Source organism: Gasterosteus aculeatus, chromosome 10 (genome assembly GCF_964276395.1).
Source record: "Gasterosteus aculeatus chromosome 10, fGasAcu3.hap1.1, whole genome shotgun sequence".
NCBI classification, from domain to species: Eukaryota; Metazoa; Chordata; class Actinopteri; order Perciformes; family Gasterosteidae; genus Gasterosteus; species Gasterosteus aculeatus.
The window spans coordinates 11,194,425-11,213,613 of NC_135697.1; the positions used below are offsets into that span (position 1 = coordinate 11,194,425).

The window sequence follows — 19,189 nt, forward strand, 5'->3', positions numbered from 1 at the left end:
TAGGAGTCAACATGGAGCCAAAGCCTGACTTCACATACGTAGCCCAAAATCAAGCGCTATGCAACTTGAAAAAAACAAATTCCAAATGAACTCCAATGAAGAAAAACATTTAAATTAAATTGTATGTGAATTAGAATCAAGTTTTTGGAGCAAATGTGACCCACAAATACACACACCTGAGGTAGAGGATTCAGCGACGTCAGTGCATTCAACATCTGTATTATAGCACACACACAATCACTTTGGCAAAATAGTTTTGTCTGACCAAAGTAAGACCTCACCCGCTGTCTCTCAATACCAAACAACTCCTTTTCACGGGACGATCACAGAGATACAGAGCCTACGTGTGTGTGTGTGTGTGTGTGTGTGTGTGTGTGTGTGCGTGTGTGTCGGCCTGTCTATTGGATCTTTCGTTGCCTGTTACAGATGTGCGTCAGTGACTCCATCTTTTTAACAAGCCGAGGTTGATGCACGACCACAACCTCGGCCCCGTGACGTCCTACGTGATAGTGTGTTTATTAGGACGGGACCCAGTGCGACAGCACAGAAGGATGAGAGACGCCCGCTTCTTCATCTCTCCCTCCTGCTCCCGTCTTCTGCCTTTCATCTCCGTCTCGCCTCTCCCCCCTTTTCTCTCCTCTCCTCTTCCCCGGCTGTTTTTCCATTGTGCTCTTTGTCCACCCGGAGCTCCGTTCTACTCTCACTGCAGGTTTGTGGCACAGATCGAGTTTTTGTTCATTTTTGGAGCAGGTTGTTGTTTTCGAGTGTCGGCCTCCGTTCCTCGATGACTCCGACGTTGCTCACCGTACGATAGCGTTAGTTCTGAGGGCGGGAAATGCAGCAGAGTCTGTGCCTACAAGCCTGGACTGGCGAGTGATTTGATGCGCGCTGCAAGTGTGTGCAAGTTGGAGAAACTTTGTAATATTATGTGAAATGTTTTGGACACAGAAGCCTGTTTTATTCTGTATGTGGCCTTTAAACGTGTCAATGCTCTTTGGGGTACAAAAGGGTTTAGGTTTTTCTATTAGCATGAACACATCTTTGCCATTTCGGACACAGAACATTAACACATATACGCAGAAACCGATGCACATGAATAGGCCTGTGATAGAAGTTCTGGCTAATGTGTCAGTTGCCTCTTTTGACAAAACCTTCGACAGATTTGTCCTTTTTTTCACTCTGTGTGTGTCTCTCTCTGTCTCTCCGTCCCTCAGGAGGCAGTGGGGAGGGTTTGCCTGAAAGAGAGAGGACGGGATGTGTTGGTGTTGCGGAGAGTGACATCATCAGTGACGTCGCCGTCGGACCGGCCCTCACCCACGTCGTCAGGGGGCGGGTCCAGAGAGGAGGATTGCGACAAGAGGTCAGTACCCCCTGCTACACAATAAGAGCTCTCTAAACCAACAGTGGCAACGAAAAACCGCCATCAAGGTACTCTTATGTACTCCCTACTTTGGGATCTCAAGTTGCAGCCACACACTCTTGCGCGTACATACATACGGACCCTGTCGACCCCGTGTGTGGATAGATAATGTATGCTTCAGCTACTGGCACAGAAGAAGAGAATGGCTTTTTTGTTTTCAGCTGAAAGGGAAACAAAGATCACACCAAGAATGTGTTTGTGTCGGTGCAAAAGATTTAGGGGGGGGGGGGGGGGGGGGGCAAGACCTCAGGCACAATGTAGGGAGTGTCAGTGACAGGCAGGTTAAGGCTGTGTGTGTGTGTGTGTGTGTGTGTGCGTGCATACAGTGCTCAGCATCTGCAGTAGCAATCAGTTCCCTCCACAAGCTGAGGGAGGCTTTCAATCTCCGGAGCTCTTGGCCGACCGCGAGGCGGTTCAGCCCACAGGAGAGCCCCCCTCGCGGGTATGCAAAACTTAGATGAGGGTGGAAGTGTTTCGATATGAGGATGACTGCCGAGCTAGCCACGCTTGCAGAGGCAGAGGAGGACATGCGCGATGAAGACGAGGAGGACGATCGAGAGGATGACGTGGGCAGCAATGAGGATGAAGACCGCGGCAGCTCAGAGATCAGTGCGTTCGATGTTGCCCATTTTCGCTACATCGACGATGACGACGCGGGGGAGCGCGAAGAGGACGAGGGGAGGGAGGGAGGATGGAAGCGGGGAAGTGGTCGTTCTTGGTGCCCTGGTGAGGAAGACTGTTGCAACTCTTCGTCTTACAGGTACGTGGTGGTGTCCGGAACCCCGCTCAAGATCCTGGAGCATCTGCTGAGTGACCTGCGGCTGGACGACCAAAGAGGGGCGCCAGAGTGCCGGGAGAGCGGTGAGTGTGTCCACACGAGCGTGAGCGCACATTGTCGGTCAACACACGGCTAAAAGGGCATCGCTGGGGGCAGCGTGTAGAAAATATAAGCGTGAAAGAACGGCTGGTGGAAAGTCAGACAGCCTGTCGCATAAATAAAGGAGCTGCGACGTTTGTTTTGGTTGTTTGTCTAAAAGCACGTTTAAAGCAGAGCAGCTGGCTGCCCGCTCAATTCAAAGGAATTTCATTTCATTTCACGCAACAAGTTCCAACACAGCCGAGCCTCTACTTCTCTCTGTCGCTTTCATTTTCCACACGGCGGGATGAAACCTGGGAGGTATGCACGCTTTGATCGTGCTGCGGGCTTGTTTATGTGTGTATGTGTGTGAGTGTGTGTGCGTGTCAGTCATTGTCTATAAATCTGTAACTATGAGGAAAATCCAAGAGGTTAAATGGTCTAATGAGTTAGTGAAACAGTTCCATTGAGGCACTGTAGGCATCTCTGCTGAAAAGACTGTCATATCTGTGTATGTTTTCACAATCGCCCTTAATGCTACCGGGTCCTGCAGCCGTTATCTGGGAACGTCTCGTCATTTCTTTTACAGTGGCGAGTTAGCCGGTAAAAGTAATTATTTTCATCTTGATTCAGTCTAAATGTTTTTTTCAGCGGATCGTTTAGTCCGTCAAATGTAAGGAAGCAGTGAAAAGGTTCACATTGATTTAGTCAAATCCAAATATCCTTTTACCGTCCTGCACGCCTGCGACAGCTTTGTCTCGAGTTGTCTGGGTCCCAACCTGTGTGTTATAAAAACCTGCTCTCACCATTTTAAAACAAGGCGCCTTTATGTATCAAGTCCTCAGCACCACCAGTTTCCAGCAGTTCACAGGGAGCCATCCTACCAGAGGAAGAGAGAGAGAGAGAGAGAGAGAGAGACAACTGAGATGTTCTTTGTTGTGGAGAACCGGCTGATATTTATCCAACAAAAAAAAGAAGTCGCACTTGAAAAAACAAAATTCAAAGTAGGCAGAAGCAGGGCTGTAGAACAAGAGCGTATGCGCACGTTTCACGGTTTTTATCTTTGTATCTATCTTTTGGTAAATTTGCCCTGAATAATGTGTGTGTGTGTGTGTGTTGGCCCCCCTGGGGTGGTGCTGAGCATCAGTGGGCCGTTTTAGTGGCCTTAACTGTGCAGTCTGTTGAACAGGCTCGCACATGCTTCGACAGAGAGACAGAGCGAGAGAGAGAGAGAGAGAGAGATTAAACCATCCACTCCTCCCTGTGTACAAATAAAAAACACACACACAAAACAAAAAACAGCAGATAACTGCGATTAGTTCAGCACACACACATGTTCCCCCTCTTTCCTTTCCCTCCCACCAGAGATAACGACCCCAAGGTCAGAATTGAATGAGTTATTCATCATGGTGTGTGTGTGTGTGTGTGTGTACTGCTGTGTCTATGGGTGCACGTGTTTGACTTTGTGTGTGCCAGCGGGCAAATGCAGAGGGCATATGTTGATGATGAAAACGGGTATTCATCATCACAGGGAGCTGAGAGAGGGTGCGAGCGTAGGACGAGACCAGTAGAGGGAGGGAACGTAATCGGGGAGAAGGAGAAAGAGAGCGAAATGGGGATGCAGGGAGAGAGGGAGGAGGAGAGAGAGAGAGAGAGAGAGAGAGGAGGATGGGAGAGAAGGATGGAGAGTCAGAGAGGGAAACAGAAGTCTGGTAGCCGGAAAAACAAGGAGCTCTGCAGAAAGTAAGACTTTTGCAGAACCGATAAGCTCAGTCAGGTCTGCCTGAAAGAATTTCTTGAGAATAGTTGTAGTTTCATTTCTAAAAAGCAGATAGTTGATCAAATATTGATGCCGAAAATTCGCTCAGCTTTCTATAATTTATTTCTTTGCTCTCTCCCCGGCAGAGCCATATTTGGGTCATACATTTGACACAACACACGTGCACACACACACACGTGCACACACACACACACACACACACACACACACACACACACACACACCACAGCTACCTCACACCAACAATGGCTCATTACCCATCTGCCACGGGGGGTTGTTTATATTCAGTTCTTAGCCATTGAACACCTGCTGAGTGTCTCTCACAGTCACACACACACACGCACACACACAGACGTGCACACACACACTTTCCGTCTCGCAGCTTTTCTCGCTCTACACTGATGAATTTATGTTTTGAAGTTGTTCTGAAATTGAGCCAAGAGAAATACATTGATTGCTTTTCTTTATTCTGAAGAATTTTACTATAATATATTTTTGACAAAGCAGTCAAGGATCAAAGCGAACATTTGTTTCGGGATAAATAGGTCAAATAGTAATTTATTAAAATGTACGCTCTGAAAACTTTCTTCATCACAACTGTGTGGTGTATATAGGAACTATTAACAGTGTTTGGCACAATTAGCAAATAACATTTACCTCTTTAATTCCAAACTAATGTTTAAACCCAGAGAACCTTATTTTGACTTTACCGGAGAAACCAAAGTCTGCAAAGATGCTAAATATGAGATATTTACACACAAAGCAGCATTAATGTTCTTTATGAGTAATTGAGTGAAATGTTCCTTCTGTTAGCTCTGATTTTGCTCTTTAACTGCTGAAGTTAACCAGCGACTAGCTGACTTTGTCCATTAGCAGCCACATTCAAATTACGATCCGAGGTGAAGAGAGAGACAAAGGACAAACATAAACACACATTTTCAAATCTGCGGGGCCTTGGAGGTGACTGATGGTATGTTTCCTTTGTTTCAGAAACACTGCTGGATGACTTCCTGTTGACCTACCTGGTGTTCATGTCCACCAATGACCTCTGTCAGGCTCTGCTGGGACAATATCCTTACTGGCAAACACACTTGCATAACCCCCCCCCCCCACACACACACACACACACACACACACCCTTTCAGAGTGCTGCACGCTGTTGCTTCGTTGTCTCCTTGACCCTCTCACCTATAGCAGCGACCGCTGCAGGGGCCAGGAGGAGGGCAAAGACGCCCTCTTCAGGAAGCGTAAAGTGCTGCAGCTGGTCTCCCACTGGAGCAGACTCTACAAGGACTTCCTGAAGGAAGAGGAGCACGTCAGGAGCTTCATGAAGGTACGGCCCTGCTCTGTCTGTTTTTCTTCTTTCTTCACCTATCTTGATTTGTCCCTCTGTCTTATGTGGGGTTGCCTTTTTGACAATCAAGCGCTGTGTTGAGAAGAGTAGAGTACCAAAAAAGTTTGTGTCTGGTCCTTTTGTTTGCTGCATCTGAAATGTGTTTTAGCTTTCTCCCAGATCAGAGTCTAGTCGACGTTTTGATTTCATCCTTCTGACAAAGCAGTCAAATAGGTCAGAACCAGTACAGAGGAACCTTAATCGTGTATCATTTGAGGGATATGAGCGATATAAATAACATGTTGCTGCATGTTCTTCTTTCAGAGTTTAATACAAGATACCTGATAACAAGTAACAACTAACACACACACACACACACAGATTCTCAGTGTATTATCATCTTTCTTACGACAAACAGGAGGCCAATACTAGAGGCAGGAATTGCAACCGCCGAGAAGGAGAACACCCAAAATGTGGATGTAGAAATACAAACACAAGTGCTGCTTGTACCAACCGTGCTCCTGCTGTACTTTCACATGTTCGGATAAATTGGATTCGAACCCCCATGACAACCTCCACACATCACAAGCCTGCTCATCCGCCCGTTTACCCACAACAACACACTCACCAATCACGTGTGCCTCCGTGACCTGGCGTGCGGCGACATTGCTCGCTGCCGGGTTGCCATGGAAACCAAAGTGCAAGGGTTGGCATCGGTATAATGATCTCATATGGAGTGCGTAACCTAGGTGATAGTTGCCTAGTAACAGAGGAATGAGTGGGGAATTGAGATGGGAGGCTGCGGTGGGTCAATGACAGCAATAGGCAGGTGTTTGGAGACCGGTGTGTGTGTGTGCGTGTGTGTGTGTGTGTGTGTGTGTGTGCGTGAGTTGATCCTTGCGAGTTTTCCCTGTCATGCTGGTTACTTATTCTCTGCCCTGTACAAAGACACAGAGCGTGCCTCATCAAGCATTAAGCGTAACCGGCCTAGGCAGCATATAAATGAGCTGCACAGACTGATGTTTTGTTGTATTTCTTACTTTATCTTTAGCAGTGTTGATGTGAAGTCGTATTTGTCGACACTATATGAAATCAAACCTTATGGCGTACCTTCCATTCACCTTCCATTCACCTGCTCCCTCTAAATTTAAAAAATCACATTTTCTTATTTTACTAATTTCCGTTATCAGTAATCAAGATATTGTTTCACTCCAATATTAATTTAGATGTAAGAAATTTAATTGATTTGGGTGAATTAACCGACTTGCTTTTTTTTAGCCATAACAATTCTGGAACGATCAAAATATGTGTTATGCCACAGCTGTGTTGTGACAGCCAGCTAATGTACAACGACGGTTAGAGATTGAAGCTTTGGAGAACATCCAAAGACGGAGGAGTTTCAATGCTATATTCTGCTGTATGTTAGCAGCCTTCCTATTGGACCAAACAAACACCTTTGACCATCAAACCAAAAGAAAGAAAAAGGCCAAAATGAATGTTTTCTTTCCCTCTCTGTTAGACGTTGTACAGGTGTGTTTTAGAAGATCTGTATGAGTTCCCCACACTGGAGAAAGACCTGAAGGAGTTCCAGAAACTTCTACGTCGCAGACAGTAAGTGTGTTTGTCTGCACAGGGTTCTCTGTGACTGTGTGTGTGTGTGTCTGTGTGTTTTTGTTTTCCCATGCCTACCTGCGTACCTCTTCACCGTTGTGCTCATTTCTGTCTTGTAGCACTGTCGATGACTGTCCTCCGAACCAAAAGGTGAGCCTCTTAGTTTGTAACGTACCGATCCCACCATTTAAAAGTCAGTTAAGCAATGGCCGGAAATCATCAAAAAAACACACAAGGGTCTTCATTGCCACACCAACAGCTTTTTTTTTTAACTGCATTTGATACCAATGTGAACATGCACATTCATTTGCATAACATTTCCGCACCAATATATTGACTTTTTTCAAAGCCAAATATGCTAACACTTTTGATTTCACTACGACACCTTGCATGAAACGTTCCTGCTGCACTGTGGGCCAGTCACACGCCGTCTGCAATCGAAGAGAAGCATACAGGGCATTTTTTGCAGCTCAAAGAGGATCGATCGCAGGGATCGATTGCAGGGATTGTTTGACTGGAAGAGTTCTGATACCACTTACTGAGTAATTTCAGCCCATAGAAGTTCGACTGCGATATTTAAAATTTGAGCTGTCCAATACAGATGTTATCAGCCCACCCTTATAGTATGAATACAGTCACTTATATCTATGTTTCTTCTGCTCTCCGTCAGAGTAAACAAATGTATCAGCAGTTGAGTTTGAAGGAAAACTGTTTGCAACTCAGAAGTCCACCGAGTGAAACTAAAGAGGGTGAGTAACACACACAAAACACACTCGTACACAAACACACACCGCCAATGAAGGTACATAATTTATGAAAAATGTCAGACTATGACTCATTTTACTGTGCACATGCAAATTGCTAAAATACAGCATGTTTTGATGTTGTTTTGTTTGAGTACCAGACAGTAATGAAGTGAAATATCTTTCAGTCATCTGTTGCGTGCATGTGAGCGCCGACTCCTACCTGAGTGTCCACACGCACCACTCACTGGAGGGCCACGAGCTGCTGAGAATTGTGGGTCAGAAGATGGACCGAGCAGAAGAGGACATGGTGCTTGCGGTGGCGTCGCACACTGGAGGTACACACAGACTCACAAAGAAATGCATGAACATGTTTCGGTCGGTTCGGTCAGCTTTGGCATGGCAGGAACTGTATCTTTCAATTACTTCTTGATTACCTCGAGGCTATTTCAGCAGTTCTTCTAGTACCTCTGTCTATTTTCTAAATGACCGTCCGTCATTTCAACTATTTATCTGAACTATTTCAACTATTATAAAGTTACTTAACTATTCGTTCATTAGTTTTTAGCTGTCTCATTTATTCACTTATTTTTTCACTAGATGAGCTATAACTCACGCTATTAAAAAAAGCACACCCTGGGCGGTACAAGTGCCCCGCGTTGCGAATCCCCGTCAGACACTCTGGGCTCTAAATTGTCATCACTATCTGTCCTCTGCAGAGCGGCGGGTTTTGCAGCCCAGCGACTGTGTGTATTCAGAGTCTATGACCCCACAGGGAAAGCTTGTGGCCTGTCGCAGGGATCTCACGGAGATTCTGGTATGTAAATACGCTCCCGTCTTTCTCTTTCTCACCCAATCTCAGTTTCTCACAGAGGCCAAAGATGCAGATGGCGGGTTTAAAGCGAACCTCTCAAATACGTGATTATTTTGGCATTCGCTGCCTCTGATATTGTCAGGCTAAATCCGGCGTGAAAACGAGGATTCTAAATCACGCACTGACACATTTTCACAGCGTTACGATGCCTCGTCCATGGTAAGCAAGCCGGTAAGACTCAAGCCAGGTGATTGTCATTATCATGAGTCAATAAGGAGCCGCACTTATTGTGTTGTTTGCCCGACCTTGACAGCAGGATTAGAAAGTGTTGTATCAGGGCAGGGTGTTATTTTGTAATGGCATCTCTTTCACAGTGGAGCTCCAGCTGTGTATTCTTGAATAGATTTTCAACAGTGGGCCTTTTGGGAGCTACATTACAAGGGATTTTTTTTATTTTTTAGGATAGGTATATTTAGCAACCACTATAGGCCCACATTTGACCTATTTACTGTAGTACCCTGGTAAGCAATTTTATTATTATATTATTATGAAGGGGACATATTGATGCTATTGCTCATTCAGAGATGCTCTATTCCTGTGAATAGACAGCCCCTGTGTGTGCATGTGTATTGTATTTTTGTTGTCTTCCTGCGTTGATGCTTAACGTTCCTTTGTGTGCGCAGCCTCCTTTAACGGACAGTGCTGAGCTCAGCAGGAGGCCGGTGCGACTCCTCGGTATTAACACCTGTGATGTTGCAGCTGCTCTCACACACCTGGACTGGAGCCTCTTTAAATCCATCCACGAGGTATACACGCATGATGCTCTACAAGACTTGCTGGATCACAAGTACAGAAAATGTTCTTGGAGCTAAATATAAGTTGTTGAAACGCTGAAGCAAAGCACAGATGAAGAGAGACCAGCTGCATCTTAAACTGCTACTTGAAAGTAACAGTTTATTTAAGAAATCTAGATGATGTTTTTACATTCTAAAATACTTCTTTTTGTGATTGTAAATGGGTTTTTTAAATTCTGCTGGTCGAACTAAAAGCAGCGATACCAAAGTGTCCCTTTGGGAAAATGCGCCCCCAAGGATGCATTCGTTCGTTCCTCTAGAAAGCTGTATGTCCTTCACTCACACTCTCCACCTCCCTCCACGTGCAGCAAGAGCTCGCCTATTACACCCTCAGCCGCGTTCCTGGTACCGGCCACACGGCGGCGCTCTCGGTGCTGCTGCAGCGCTGCAACGAGGTCCAGCAGTGGGTGATGTCCGAGGTGCTCATGTGCACGTCGCTCAACAAGAGGGTGCAGCTGCTCAAGAAGTTCATCAAGATCGCAGCACAGTAAGATCACTCAGACTCAGAGATCCGAAAAGTGCCTCAAACACGTTGAGATTTCTCAGCGCCGTGATGTATTTGTTTAAAAATGTTCGCTTGTGTCCGTAGCTGTAAAGCCCAAAGAAATTTGAACTCTGCATTTGCCATCATCATGGGTTTGAACACAGCAGCCGTCAGCCGACTCAACCAAACCTGGGAGGTAAGTGTTTGTGTTGCTGCGTTTAGTGTATTTATACAAGTGCTTCCAACTGGATTCTGACCCAATGCCTTCCTTCCAGAAATGTCCGGGGAAGTTCAAGAAGCTTTTCTCAGAGTTGGAGCTCATCACGGTGAGATTTACGCAGCAGAGAGGGAAATAAAAGGAAAGCTAGAAGTGCACTCCTTCTCCTTTTACAATGCTTTCTTTTCACTATGTTTTTTCTCTCTTTTGCATCTTCCCCCTCATCGTTCTTCAGGATCCATCTCTGAATCACAAAGCCTATAGGGAAGCCTTCAAGAAGATGAAGCCTCCCAAGATCCCTTTCATGCCTCTTCTCCTGAAAGGTATCATCTCTAACTCCTACACACACACACACACAGACACACACACACACACACACTTAACTGCTTATGAAGAAAGCACCGATGTTAAAGCACTTGTCTTCTGCTTCTAGATATCACATTCATTCACGAGGGAAATAAGACCTTCCATGACAACCTTGTCAACTTTGAGAAGCTGGTAAGTTGAGTCAGTTTATTAAAAGTCTTTTAGTGTTCGAGCGACCCACAGACAAGGCCACAAATTACTTTGAGAGATTTATCAAAATTAGTGAGTTAAGCGATTGTTTCTATTGTTTTTTAATAATTACATTCATAACAAGATGAGTTGCATCAACAGGTGACTGATTGATCACCTTGACTTGTTGGATGCAGTCATTTGTAGCCCTGTGCTGCGGTTCACATTCAATCCACCCATTCACACACATGGATGGAAGCATGCTGAGATGCAAAGACCCTCGCTGAAATTATCAGTTCAGAGTCTTGCCCGAGGGTACTTCTACATGTGGACTGGGGATTCAATTGGCAACCCGGCAATTATTGGAGGAGCATCTCTACCTACTGAGCCACAGCTGCTCTCGTCACGTGTTGGCTTCCCGGAGATTAATCAGAGCCGAATGTCTCCTAAAAGAACTGTGAATCAGTGAATCGTGAAAACAATCAGCAGATGAATCAAAGGTTTCAATAGTATATGTATATATACATATATATGTATATATATATATATATATATATATATATATATATATATATATATATATATATATATATATATTGTGTTATGGTGCAGGACCATTTAGGTTGTGACTGTTTGGTATTGTTCTGATGCAACATGTCTTCTCCTAAACCAACAGCATATGATCGCAGAGACAGTGCGGATGATCCGCCACTGCCAAAGCGACCAGCCAGGTGAGTCTTCCCCCTTCTTAGGGAATTTTGTTGCTGGAAGGATCCTAACACCACCAAGTACAAGAAGGACTGGCCCACAGGCTCCTCCCTGTTCATTTAGAATGGGGAGATTTATTGTCAGGAATCTGGCGCTACCTGGCGCTGAGTCACTGCACTGCACCTGCATCACTCAGTTCTCCCTCAGTTTCTAAGCAACCATTTTACAGTCTGTGTTTGTATGCGTGTGTTCCCCAGCAGTGGAAACTCTTCTGTGTGACTAATGTGCGTGTTTTCTGTCGGTCTCTTAGGCAACGAGGTAATTGGGGTCGACAGTGCGGAGGTGAGGGCGAGCGTTCATTACCTGCACATTATCGACAATCAACAGACGCTTTTCGAGCTGTCTCACAAACTCGAGCCCCGTGCTTGAAGACGGACACACGCACACACACGCACACACACACACCCTCACAGACGCACAACAACAAACTCACTGGGCACCGTGGAGATGCCACCACCGCGCAGAACGCTTTTCACGGCATAATTCCACACACTGACACACACACTGCAACAAAGTCACACCACCAGCCGGGGTGCCGAGAGGACAATAAGCTGCCACGTGGACCCGTGAAGACAGAGCTGCACTCCGCCTGTGCTCAAGAGGCGTTACGACGTCCGTGGACGCTGTGTGAAGAGATGAATCAGCGAGACGGAGGGAGCCAAACTGAGACAAAGAGAAGAGGCTGTGTTTTGTGTGTATAGTGTCTATTGGACTGAATTGTTTTGTCACTGTGACACGTTATGGGCCTGTTTAGCAGTTTCTTTTCCTCACTGAGGCTTTCCCTGAAGATCTACAGATGTGTGGCTTCAGTAAGCGACAACAGGTGAAACATCATCAGCGTCTGGTACGTGAAGGAGGCTTTGTGAGGTTTTTATTGACTGACTGTGATGTTGGAAACACTCAAGCTCTCCTGAAGGTGCCAGAGTTCATAACCAGTTGATGTGAATGTCTTTGTCTTTTTGTTCTCCCTTCCAGGTCCTGGTTGAGACTCCTCGTGCACTCTTTGCTATGATGTTTTTGTGTGGGCAAATAAGGATCATTTTTCATTGTATATAATGTGGATCTATATATATATATATATCAGTGCCAAACGTAATACCGAGGCCGTAGATCAATTGGTTTGTTTAGGAATCTGATGTCTTTTTTCAGCACATTTTAATGTCTTTAATTGAGCCCTGCAATGACGTCTAATCCGTGATCGTGTACATCAGATCTGATGATCCTTCTGACATCATGACGACTGATTTCATGCTGTGTGTGTTGGTATCACGCCCTTCTCGTGTTGCTATGGAAACAGCCCCATCACAGAGCTTTTCTTTTATCAACAAATAAGTTAAGCACCGCAGACCTTTGTTAAGACATCACTGACAGAATAATGGAAGCACAAGGGCAGAGTAAGGCTGAGTTTGATCTTTGGTTGACTGCAGCATTTCAAAATGTACATCCTTTCTGCTTCCATCCCCATCTGGTAGAACTTTTTAGTGTTTGTGTTATTTTGTCCGTGGCCTATTTATGAGCATGCATGGCCAGTCACTTGAGAGGTCCATTTCTGCTGAGTAGCAAGATAAACCCTAAATGTTATGTAGCAATGCATATGCTGCATTGGTCAAATAGTTTGCTAGAAAACACGGGGCCAAAGTGCAAAACGGGGCGGAAATGTTGTTGCCACGAATGTCGTCACGTCAACACCGAGCCTTTCAGCGCTCATGGCTGCTTCCTTCTGATCATCATGAATCTAATGCACACAGGAACACTGGGAGTTCCTGGGGAGCTTTAGTGCCAAAAACACCTTTTGGGCCATTATAGGAAGAAGATCAGAGATGATTTTCTTCCTATGACGGTTGATATAAACACTCCTACAGATAATTTGTGTGATGGGAGTCACTGTGCTTTAAAAACACAGGCTCTTGCCCACCAACACACCTGATGCTCTGACAATGAATGCAGGGACAGTTCCATTGGTCACAGTTACGCATTTGAGTAACTGGCCCGAGGGGATTAAGGGTTGAATGTGAATCTTGAGGTTGTTTCTCCCCGGGAGTTACGCATATCCCCAAATATTTCATAAACATTGAAGAATGACATTCATGAAGACTCGTGGACTATGTAACCTTTGCTATAGGTTTAAATGTTGCTAACAGTAGCCACCATCGGTTGGAGCAGACAAAGTGAGGCTGTGCTGTGTCCGTGTCGTGACTTCAGCAACAAGTCCTTTCATTGTAACAGTTCATTTTGGACTGATGGTCAGAGCCGTGCTGCAAGTGTCATAGAAAGGCCTTGTGGTCATTTTGATGAATAACCTGTACATGACGTGCACGCACACACTCCTCTGCTCATTGTGTTTACAGACTGGTATAATTGTGCTATTTTACTTATTTATTGTAATATATTTATGTATTTTAAAGGTGACAAAAGTCCATGTGCCATGTTCAAAGGTTCAAAAATGTGTCGTTTATTCTTGAGAAGACATGTTTGTGGTTTAAAGCTGCAGCTCTAGAATGTGAAAGTACTTGTTTGTGGCCACTTGAGAGCAGCAGAAGAGCAAGTTGGTGTGACGACGCGCTTCTCTTTCCTCTGGTGTCCGATGCTGTGACGGACAGGAGACCAACGGGAAGATGTATTAAGGGTTTTATTGGCCATATTCAAGACTGTAAAGTTATTTTTTTTAAAGCAATGTTGTTTAAAACCTGTTTGCATGTTAAAACAGAAAAAAAAGTTCACAATGCGAGATAGGACACATTGAAGGCTTTGTACTATTGTAATATTGTTGATGTGTAAATATATGCCCGTGTTTGGTTTATTATTTATCAGTTGTAAATGAAAAGATAGTCAGTCACAAAGCAATATGTCTCCCCTTGTGTTCTACTTTCTGACCGCTGAAGCCACGTGTCTTTTCTAAAGCAGCGTTTTATTATCAATATTTGACTAAAATTAATAAATTATAGGTTTTATGTGACGTCTGAGTGAGCTTGTCTTTCTTTCCTTGGTGTGTGATCAGGTGCTGTGTAGACGTTGTGGCAACCAACGGCTGTTGGTGAAATCTCCGGACTCGGATACACGTCTGACTTCATACAAAAACGCTACGATTTATTGTAACGTACAAAGTAAAGGAAAAGGGAAAAATAGGATCTTCCTCTTTTGAGGGTTCGGTTCAACGGGTTTTTTTCAGCCTTCAGTCTCCTTCCTGCAGGAAGCACAAAAAACCAGGGATTTAACACTCATGCAACCCCCCCCCCCGGCGTGAAGCCAGCTTCTACTCACGTCTAGTCTAGTTGGTCTTTCATAGTGTGGCCAACCTTCATCAGCCTTGTGAGCTGCACCTGGGCCGCTCGTTGTCTCCAGAGGGGGCGGGGTGTTTCCCCTTTTGGCCACCTGACCTCTTGCTCGTTGGTGCCCCTGCCCTTGGTGCAGCTCTGTTGAGGCGCTGTCCAGAGTGCTGCGCCCGTGGGTTGCCACAACGTGTACAAGAGAAAGTGTTGACAAAGCACATTTGACATTTGATATCTAGTCAAAGTGAAGCTTTCAAAATGAGGTTAATTGCCTGTAACTTACAAATATTCATGTGTAAAGCACATGGACTGATCCAATCACTTGATTCTTGAGACCTTTGAACAAACAGAACTCTGGCATCATTCGGATGTTGGTGAGTTCCTCAGCCTGGTTTTCTTGTGTTTGTCTGTCTTTCCCTCTCCTGCCGTGTCTTCAGTTGGGGTGTGTGTGTGTGTGCGTGTGGGTTTTTTTTTTGACCTGCTGTCCACCTGGATCTCCGCTCTCACTTGGAGCCAACCTGGTGTCAATCCACAGTCTAGAAGAACACACGTTTGTCAAAAACTCTTGATAATCAAAAACGTTTTTCTTAATGCTCATTTCGGGAGTCACTGTTTTATCCTGGTTGAGGAGTGCAAGGTCAAAGGGCAAAAGCAGAAAGTGCCAACCAGGCAGACACAGTTCTGATAAGGATGAGAGGACACCAGGCACCATACAGCACTCCACCATTACATTACTATAGTAATACTATACTATTACTATGTCTTCATTCATGCCAGGAGACCACACATTGTATGTGATTGGATCTTGTATTGCGGCGGGAGGACCTGCTCCTCCCAGACGCCAGTTTCGGGCAAATCTTTCCTTTGAAATCCAACAAGAAGTACAAACCGTAATGTTCTTCCTGATGTTGATTAGTTGTTCTTCCCGCCTGCGGGCTGCCAGAACTGCTCACTGCCTTTGCAAACGCAGCGCTGATACTTGACCTGTGATCTGACAAATCTGCCAGAACGAGAAAAGTTGTTCAGCTGAATTCTTCCAGATGTCCCCAACCGGGGTTTCAATTTTGATCACACATTTTTTCACCCTGATCATAAGCTTTGACCCTGCTGAGGGAAACACCTGCTTTGGACTGAGTGACATTCACAAAGGCGCATGGATGTGGTCTGAAGGGGCGAAAGTCAACTACACATTAGGCCCAAGGAGCGCCAGACAACAAATATGGAAGTAAACCACTTTCCCAGCTTGAAGAAATGGAACGGCTGCCCCTGTTCACTTTTTGTTTTGTTGCCATTCATTTTGGCCTCTACAATAAATATACAAACGTCACTTATGTGTGTGTAGACTGTTTCATGAACATTCATTTTGATTAATGTTGGATATTCACAAATGGAACTCTTGTTGATCCAAGGGAGAATTTTCACACCTATTTTGAATGTCAATTTGAAAAGCAAAAACCCACATAGGCACACATAAATCTTTTTTCTTTTTCAGGATAAATGGACAAACCTACAGCGCTGTAGTCTCAAGAGTTGAAGTTTCCCAATGAGAATGGATGTGTCAAAATAACAGGCTTTGAATCAAAGAGCAAACTTAATTCACAAATGATTGTCATGATTTTTTTTTACTATCCAAACACTCCTCACACCTTCCATATTACTTGATATATTTTTTACAATATGTTTCTATATCGCAACCTCTAATACAGAAATGAGAACTTCTAATGACATGCAATTTGGCCTCTGCAATAAAGACATGAATGCTCACTTGTGTGTAGACTTTGTTTCACAAGTATTCGATTTGGATTAATGTTGACTATTCACAAATGGAACTCCTGTTGTTCATCAAATGGAGTATTTATATGGAGCAATAAAGTATGATGTTTGAGGCCTTCACAGCAGAGAGAATTTAAAACAAAAATCTAGATAAATAATAAAATGGATCATTCATTTCATGTGAAATCTCCAGGTGAGCCTGTTGGTTTATTTTGGCTTCTATCCAGATACTGTGGGCGATCTGAAAGTGTTCGCCAAGTTCAGCTGACCAACGGCATCGTGGCGACAGTGAAAACACCCAATCTGGATCTTATAAAAGAAAGCAGAGACATTGGTCTCATTAATTTTCTCGATCTCGTCCAACGTTGCAGATCAACTCCTAAAGAGACACCAGCATGCTCCTGTTGCTCTTCTTGTTGGGTCTGGCTCTGGGGGCCGTGCGTCATTCTGATGACCCTCCATTTCAACTACAGCGGGGCCAGTGTCCCATGTTCTGGTACAGCTTCAACGGCCGATGCTACAAGTACGTTGCCACAAGTGTGTCCTGGGCCGATGCAGAGATCCGATGTGTGGCAGATGGAGCCAATCTGGTGTCAATCCACAGTCTACAAGAACAGATGTTTGTTGAAAACCTGATCAAGAACTTCGACCCTGCTTATGGACGGACCTGGATTGGACTGAGTGACATTCACAAAGAAGGCGCATGGATGTGGTCTGATGGATCGAAAGTCGACTATACCTATTGGGGCCCAGGAGAGCCGAACAATAGCCGTGGAAGGGAGCACTGTGTCGAAATCAACGATCCTGGCACAGTGAAATGGAACGACCACTTCTGTTCTTATAATGTTCCCTTTGTTTGTGCATCTCATCTAAGTTGTCCTTAGGAACTGAGATGTTCTACATGTCTGATTGAACCTGGTCACTGTTCACTTGTTGTTCTGTTGACATGCATTTTGGCCTCTACAATAAAAACATGAATAGTCACTTGTGTGTGTGTGTGCGTGTAGACTTTGTTTTGATTAATGTTGGATATTCACAAATTAAACTCTTGTTGATCACATTGTTTTGACATTGTTGGGGGAGAGTTTTTGATCTGCACATTGTGGGTTTCTCAGAGTGTGAACTTGTTGGGAAACCTGTTACCTAAACTCTTATTAGAGCTGGAACCGATGTACGCTTTTCCTTCTTTCTGTTAGCAAATTATTGCCTGGATCACGTTAAGGGAGGGACAAGGTGATTTCTTACAACATCTGGGTTTCCAACTAAAATTCCCTTAATCTGCAACTGCAGACTGGATTAAATTAATTTTTGTGATAAATTACAATTAAAATTTGTAATCTTTATACAGCAATAGTGTAAATATATTTCTTGGGGTGTTTTGAATTTCTGCTCCAGCTGTCTATCATCAACTGCGTGTTTGTGTGTCTGTGTTAAATCTGGGAACAACACAGCATTCTTGGTTTGACATAAGTATAACCACTTAGATCATGTTATATGCACATCTAAAAAAATCTACAAAACCATAATCAATTGTGATCAACCTATAATAACATCAGTATCAAAACCAAATTCCCTGCATGATGACTTGAGTACTAATGAATAACACCTCAGTATTGGGACTCAAATACAGTAGCCATCACATGGCAGTAACTCTTGTTTCAGCGAGAAAGATAACTGTCTAGAGAACATGATGCTGTAGCGTCCTCCAGTGGACAAAACGGCAGTGCTTTCCTCAGCTGCTCAAATGTCTCAAGCATTAGTTGTTGGATGTCAGTGTGTTGGAGGCAGCTGTTACACATTGCAAAACTGTTCTGTACTGTTCATCTGCAACAATCTTATAATGATATATTATGCCGTTCAGAGTAGATTGAGGACAAGGTATGTGGTCAGTAGTCTGGTTTCTTTCTTTGTTGCTTGATGTTGTAAACAAAACTGTGGTAATTTTAGTGTTGTGTCTAGACTCTAGACGCAACAGTAAAATTGCCTAAAATTGCCTCTGTCTCATCTCGCTGATTCCAGCTGGCATGAACTGTGGTAAGCAGTCAGTAATTGGTCAGCGGTGTTTAGTGCCCTCATTATTCACTTGAACTCATAGCTCAGATCATACTGAATCAAATGGTCAGGGGAGACGAGTATGTATCATCTTAAACACCCTCATTGATTCATCACAAGACTGAAGTCAAAGATGGCTCGGAGGATTTAAACCAAACTTTTGTTCTGAGAAACTTCCTCTTTGCATTAAACTTTTTCTATTTCAAAGTCACAAAGCAAAATGTCTCCCCTTGTGTTCTTTTTGACCGCTGAAGCCACATGTCTTTTCTAAAGCGTGTTTTATTATGTCAACATTTGACTCAAATGAATAAATTATTAATTTATAATTAAAGTTACAAATTAAAGTTTTATGTGACATCTCTGAGTGAGCTTGTCAGATACCTTGTTTGACCTCGGCCTCAGTCCTGTGACTGTGCCTGATGGTGACTGGCATCGTCACAGGACTGAGGCCGAGGTCAAACAAGGTATCTGCAGTAACCCGTTTCTCCTCCAACTATGCAACATAGTGGTTTCAATAAAAATGTGTCAAAATATAAATACAAATTCAATTTGATCTATTGCTTCTTAGTTTTGGACTTTTTTCTTTTTATTTCATTTTTTAATCCAAGCATTTCTCACACCTTCCATAGAACTATGACGTTTTCGTTACTATATACTTTTACGTTATACACATTAATATAGAAATAAGCACTTTATGGAGACAGATGTGAGTCTTGCAGA

At 44.1% G+C, this 19,189-nt stretch overlaps 1 protein-coding gene and 1 pseudogene across 2 annotated transcripts in view; both read left to right on the forward strand.

Annotated features, from left to right (window-relative positions):
* rapgef5a (Rap guanine nucleotide exchange factor (GEF) 5a) overlaps positions 1 to 14,331 on the forward strand; it is a 38,416-nt gene extending 24,085 nt beyond the window's left edge. The window contains exons 10-27 of one of the 2 annotated variants that reach the window (XR_013451024.1): positions 1,215 to 1,360; positions 2,181 to 2,281; positions 5,047 to 5,125; positions 5,245 to 5,389; positions 6,909 to 7,000; positions 7,120 to 7,150; positions 7,671 to 7,749; positions 7,932 to 8,081; positions 8,463 to 8,560; positions 9,241 to 9,363; positions 9,720 to 9,898; positions 10,001 to 10,091; positions 10,171 to 10,221; positions 10,348 to 10,435; positions 10,546 to 10,610; positions 11,284 to 11,338; positions 11,626 to 12,219; positions 12,351 to 14,331. Coding sequence is in view for 1 of the 2 variants with exons in the window: in XM_040188524.2 (XP_040044458.2) it covers positions 1,215 to 1,360; positions 2,181 to 2,281; positions 5,047 to 5,125; positions 5,245 to 5,389; positions 6,909 to 7,000; positions 7,120 to 7,150; positions 7,671 to 7,749; positions 7,932 to 8,081; positions 8,463 to 8,560; positions 9,241 to 9,363; positions 9,720 to 9,898; positions 10,001 to 10,091; positions 10,171 to 10,221; positions 10,348 to 10,435; positions 10,546 to 10,610; positions 11,284 to 11,338; positions 11,626 to 11,744 (1,692 nt within the window). In the remaining variant the exon portion in view is untranslated. Of the gene's footprint in view, positions 1 to 1,214; positions 1,361 to 2,180; positions 2,282 to 5,046; positions 5,126 to 5,244; positions 5,390 to 6,908; positions 7,001 to 7,119; positions 7,151 to 7,670; positions 7,750 to 7,931; positions 8,082 to 8,462; positions 8,561 to 9,240; positions 9,364 to 9,719; positions 9,899 to 10,000; positions 10,092 to 10,170; positions 10,222 to 10,347; positions 10,436 to 10,545; positions 10,611 to 11,283; positions 11,339 to 11,625 lie in introns of both variants that reach the window. The other variant, XM_040188524.2, reaches the window with a different exon arrangement.
* A 2,426-nt stretch (positions 14,332 to 16,757) lies between these two features.
* On the forward strand, positions 16,758 to 17,385 carry LOC120826550 (ladderlectin pseudogene; annotated as a pseudogene).
* The last annotated feature ends 1,804 nt before the right edge of the window (positions 17,386 to 19,189 follow it).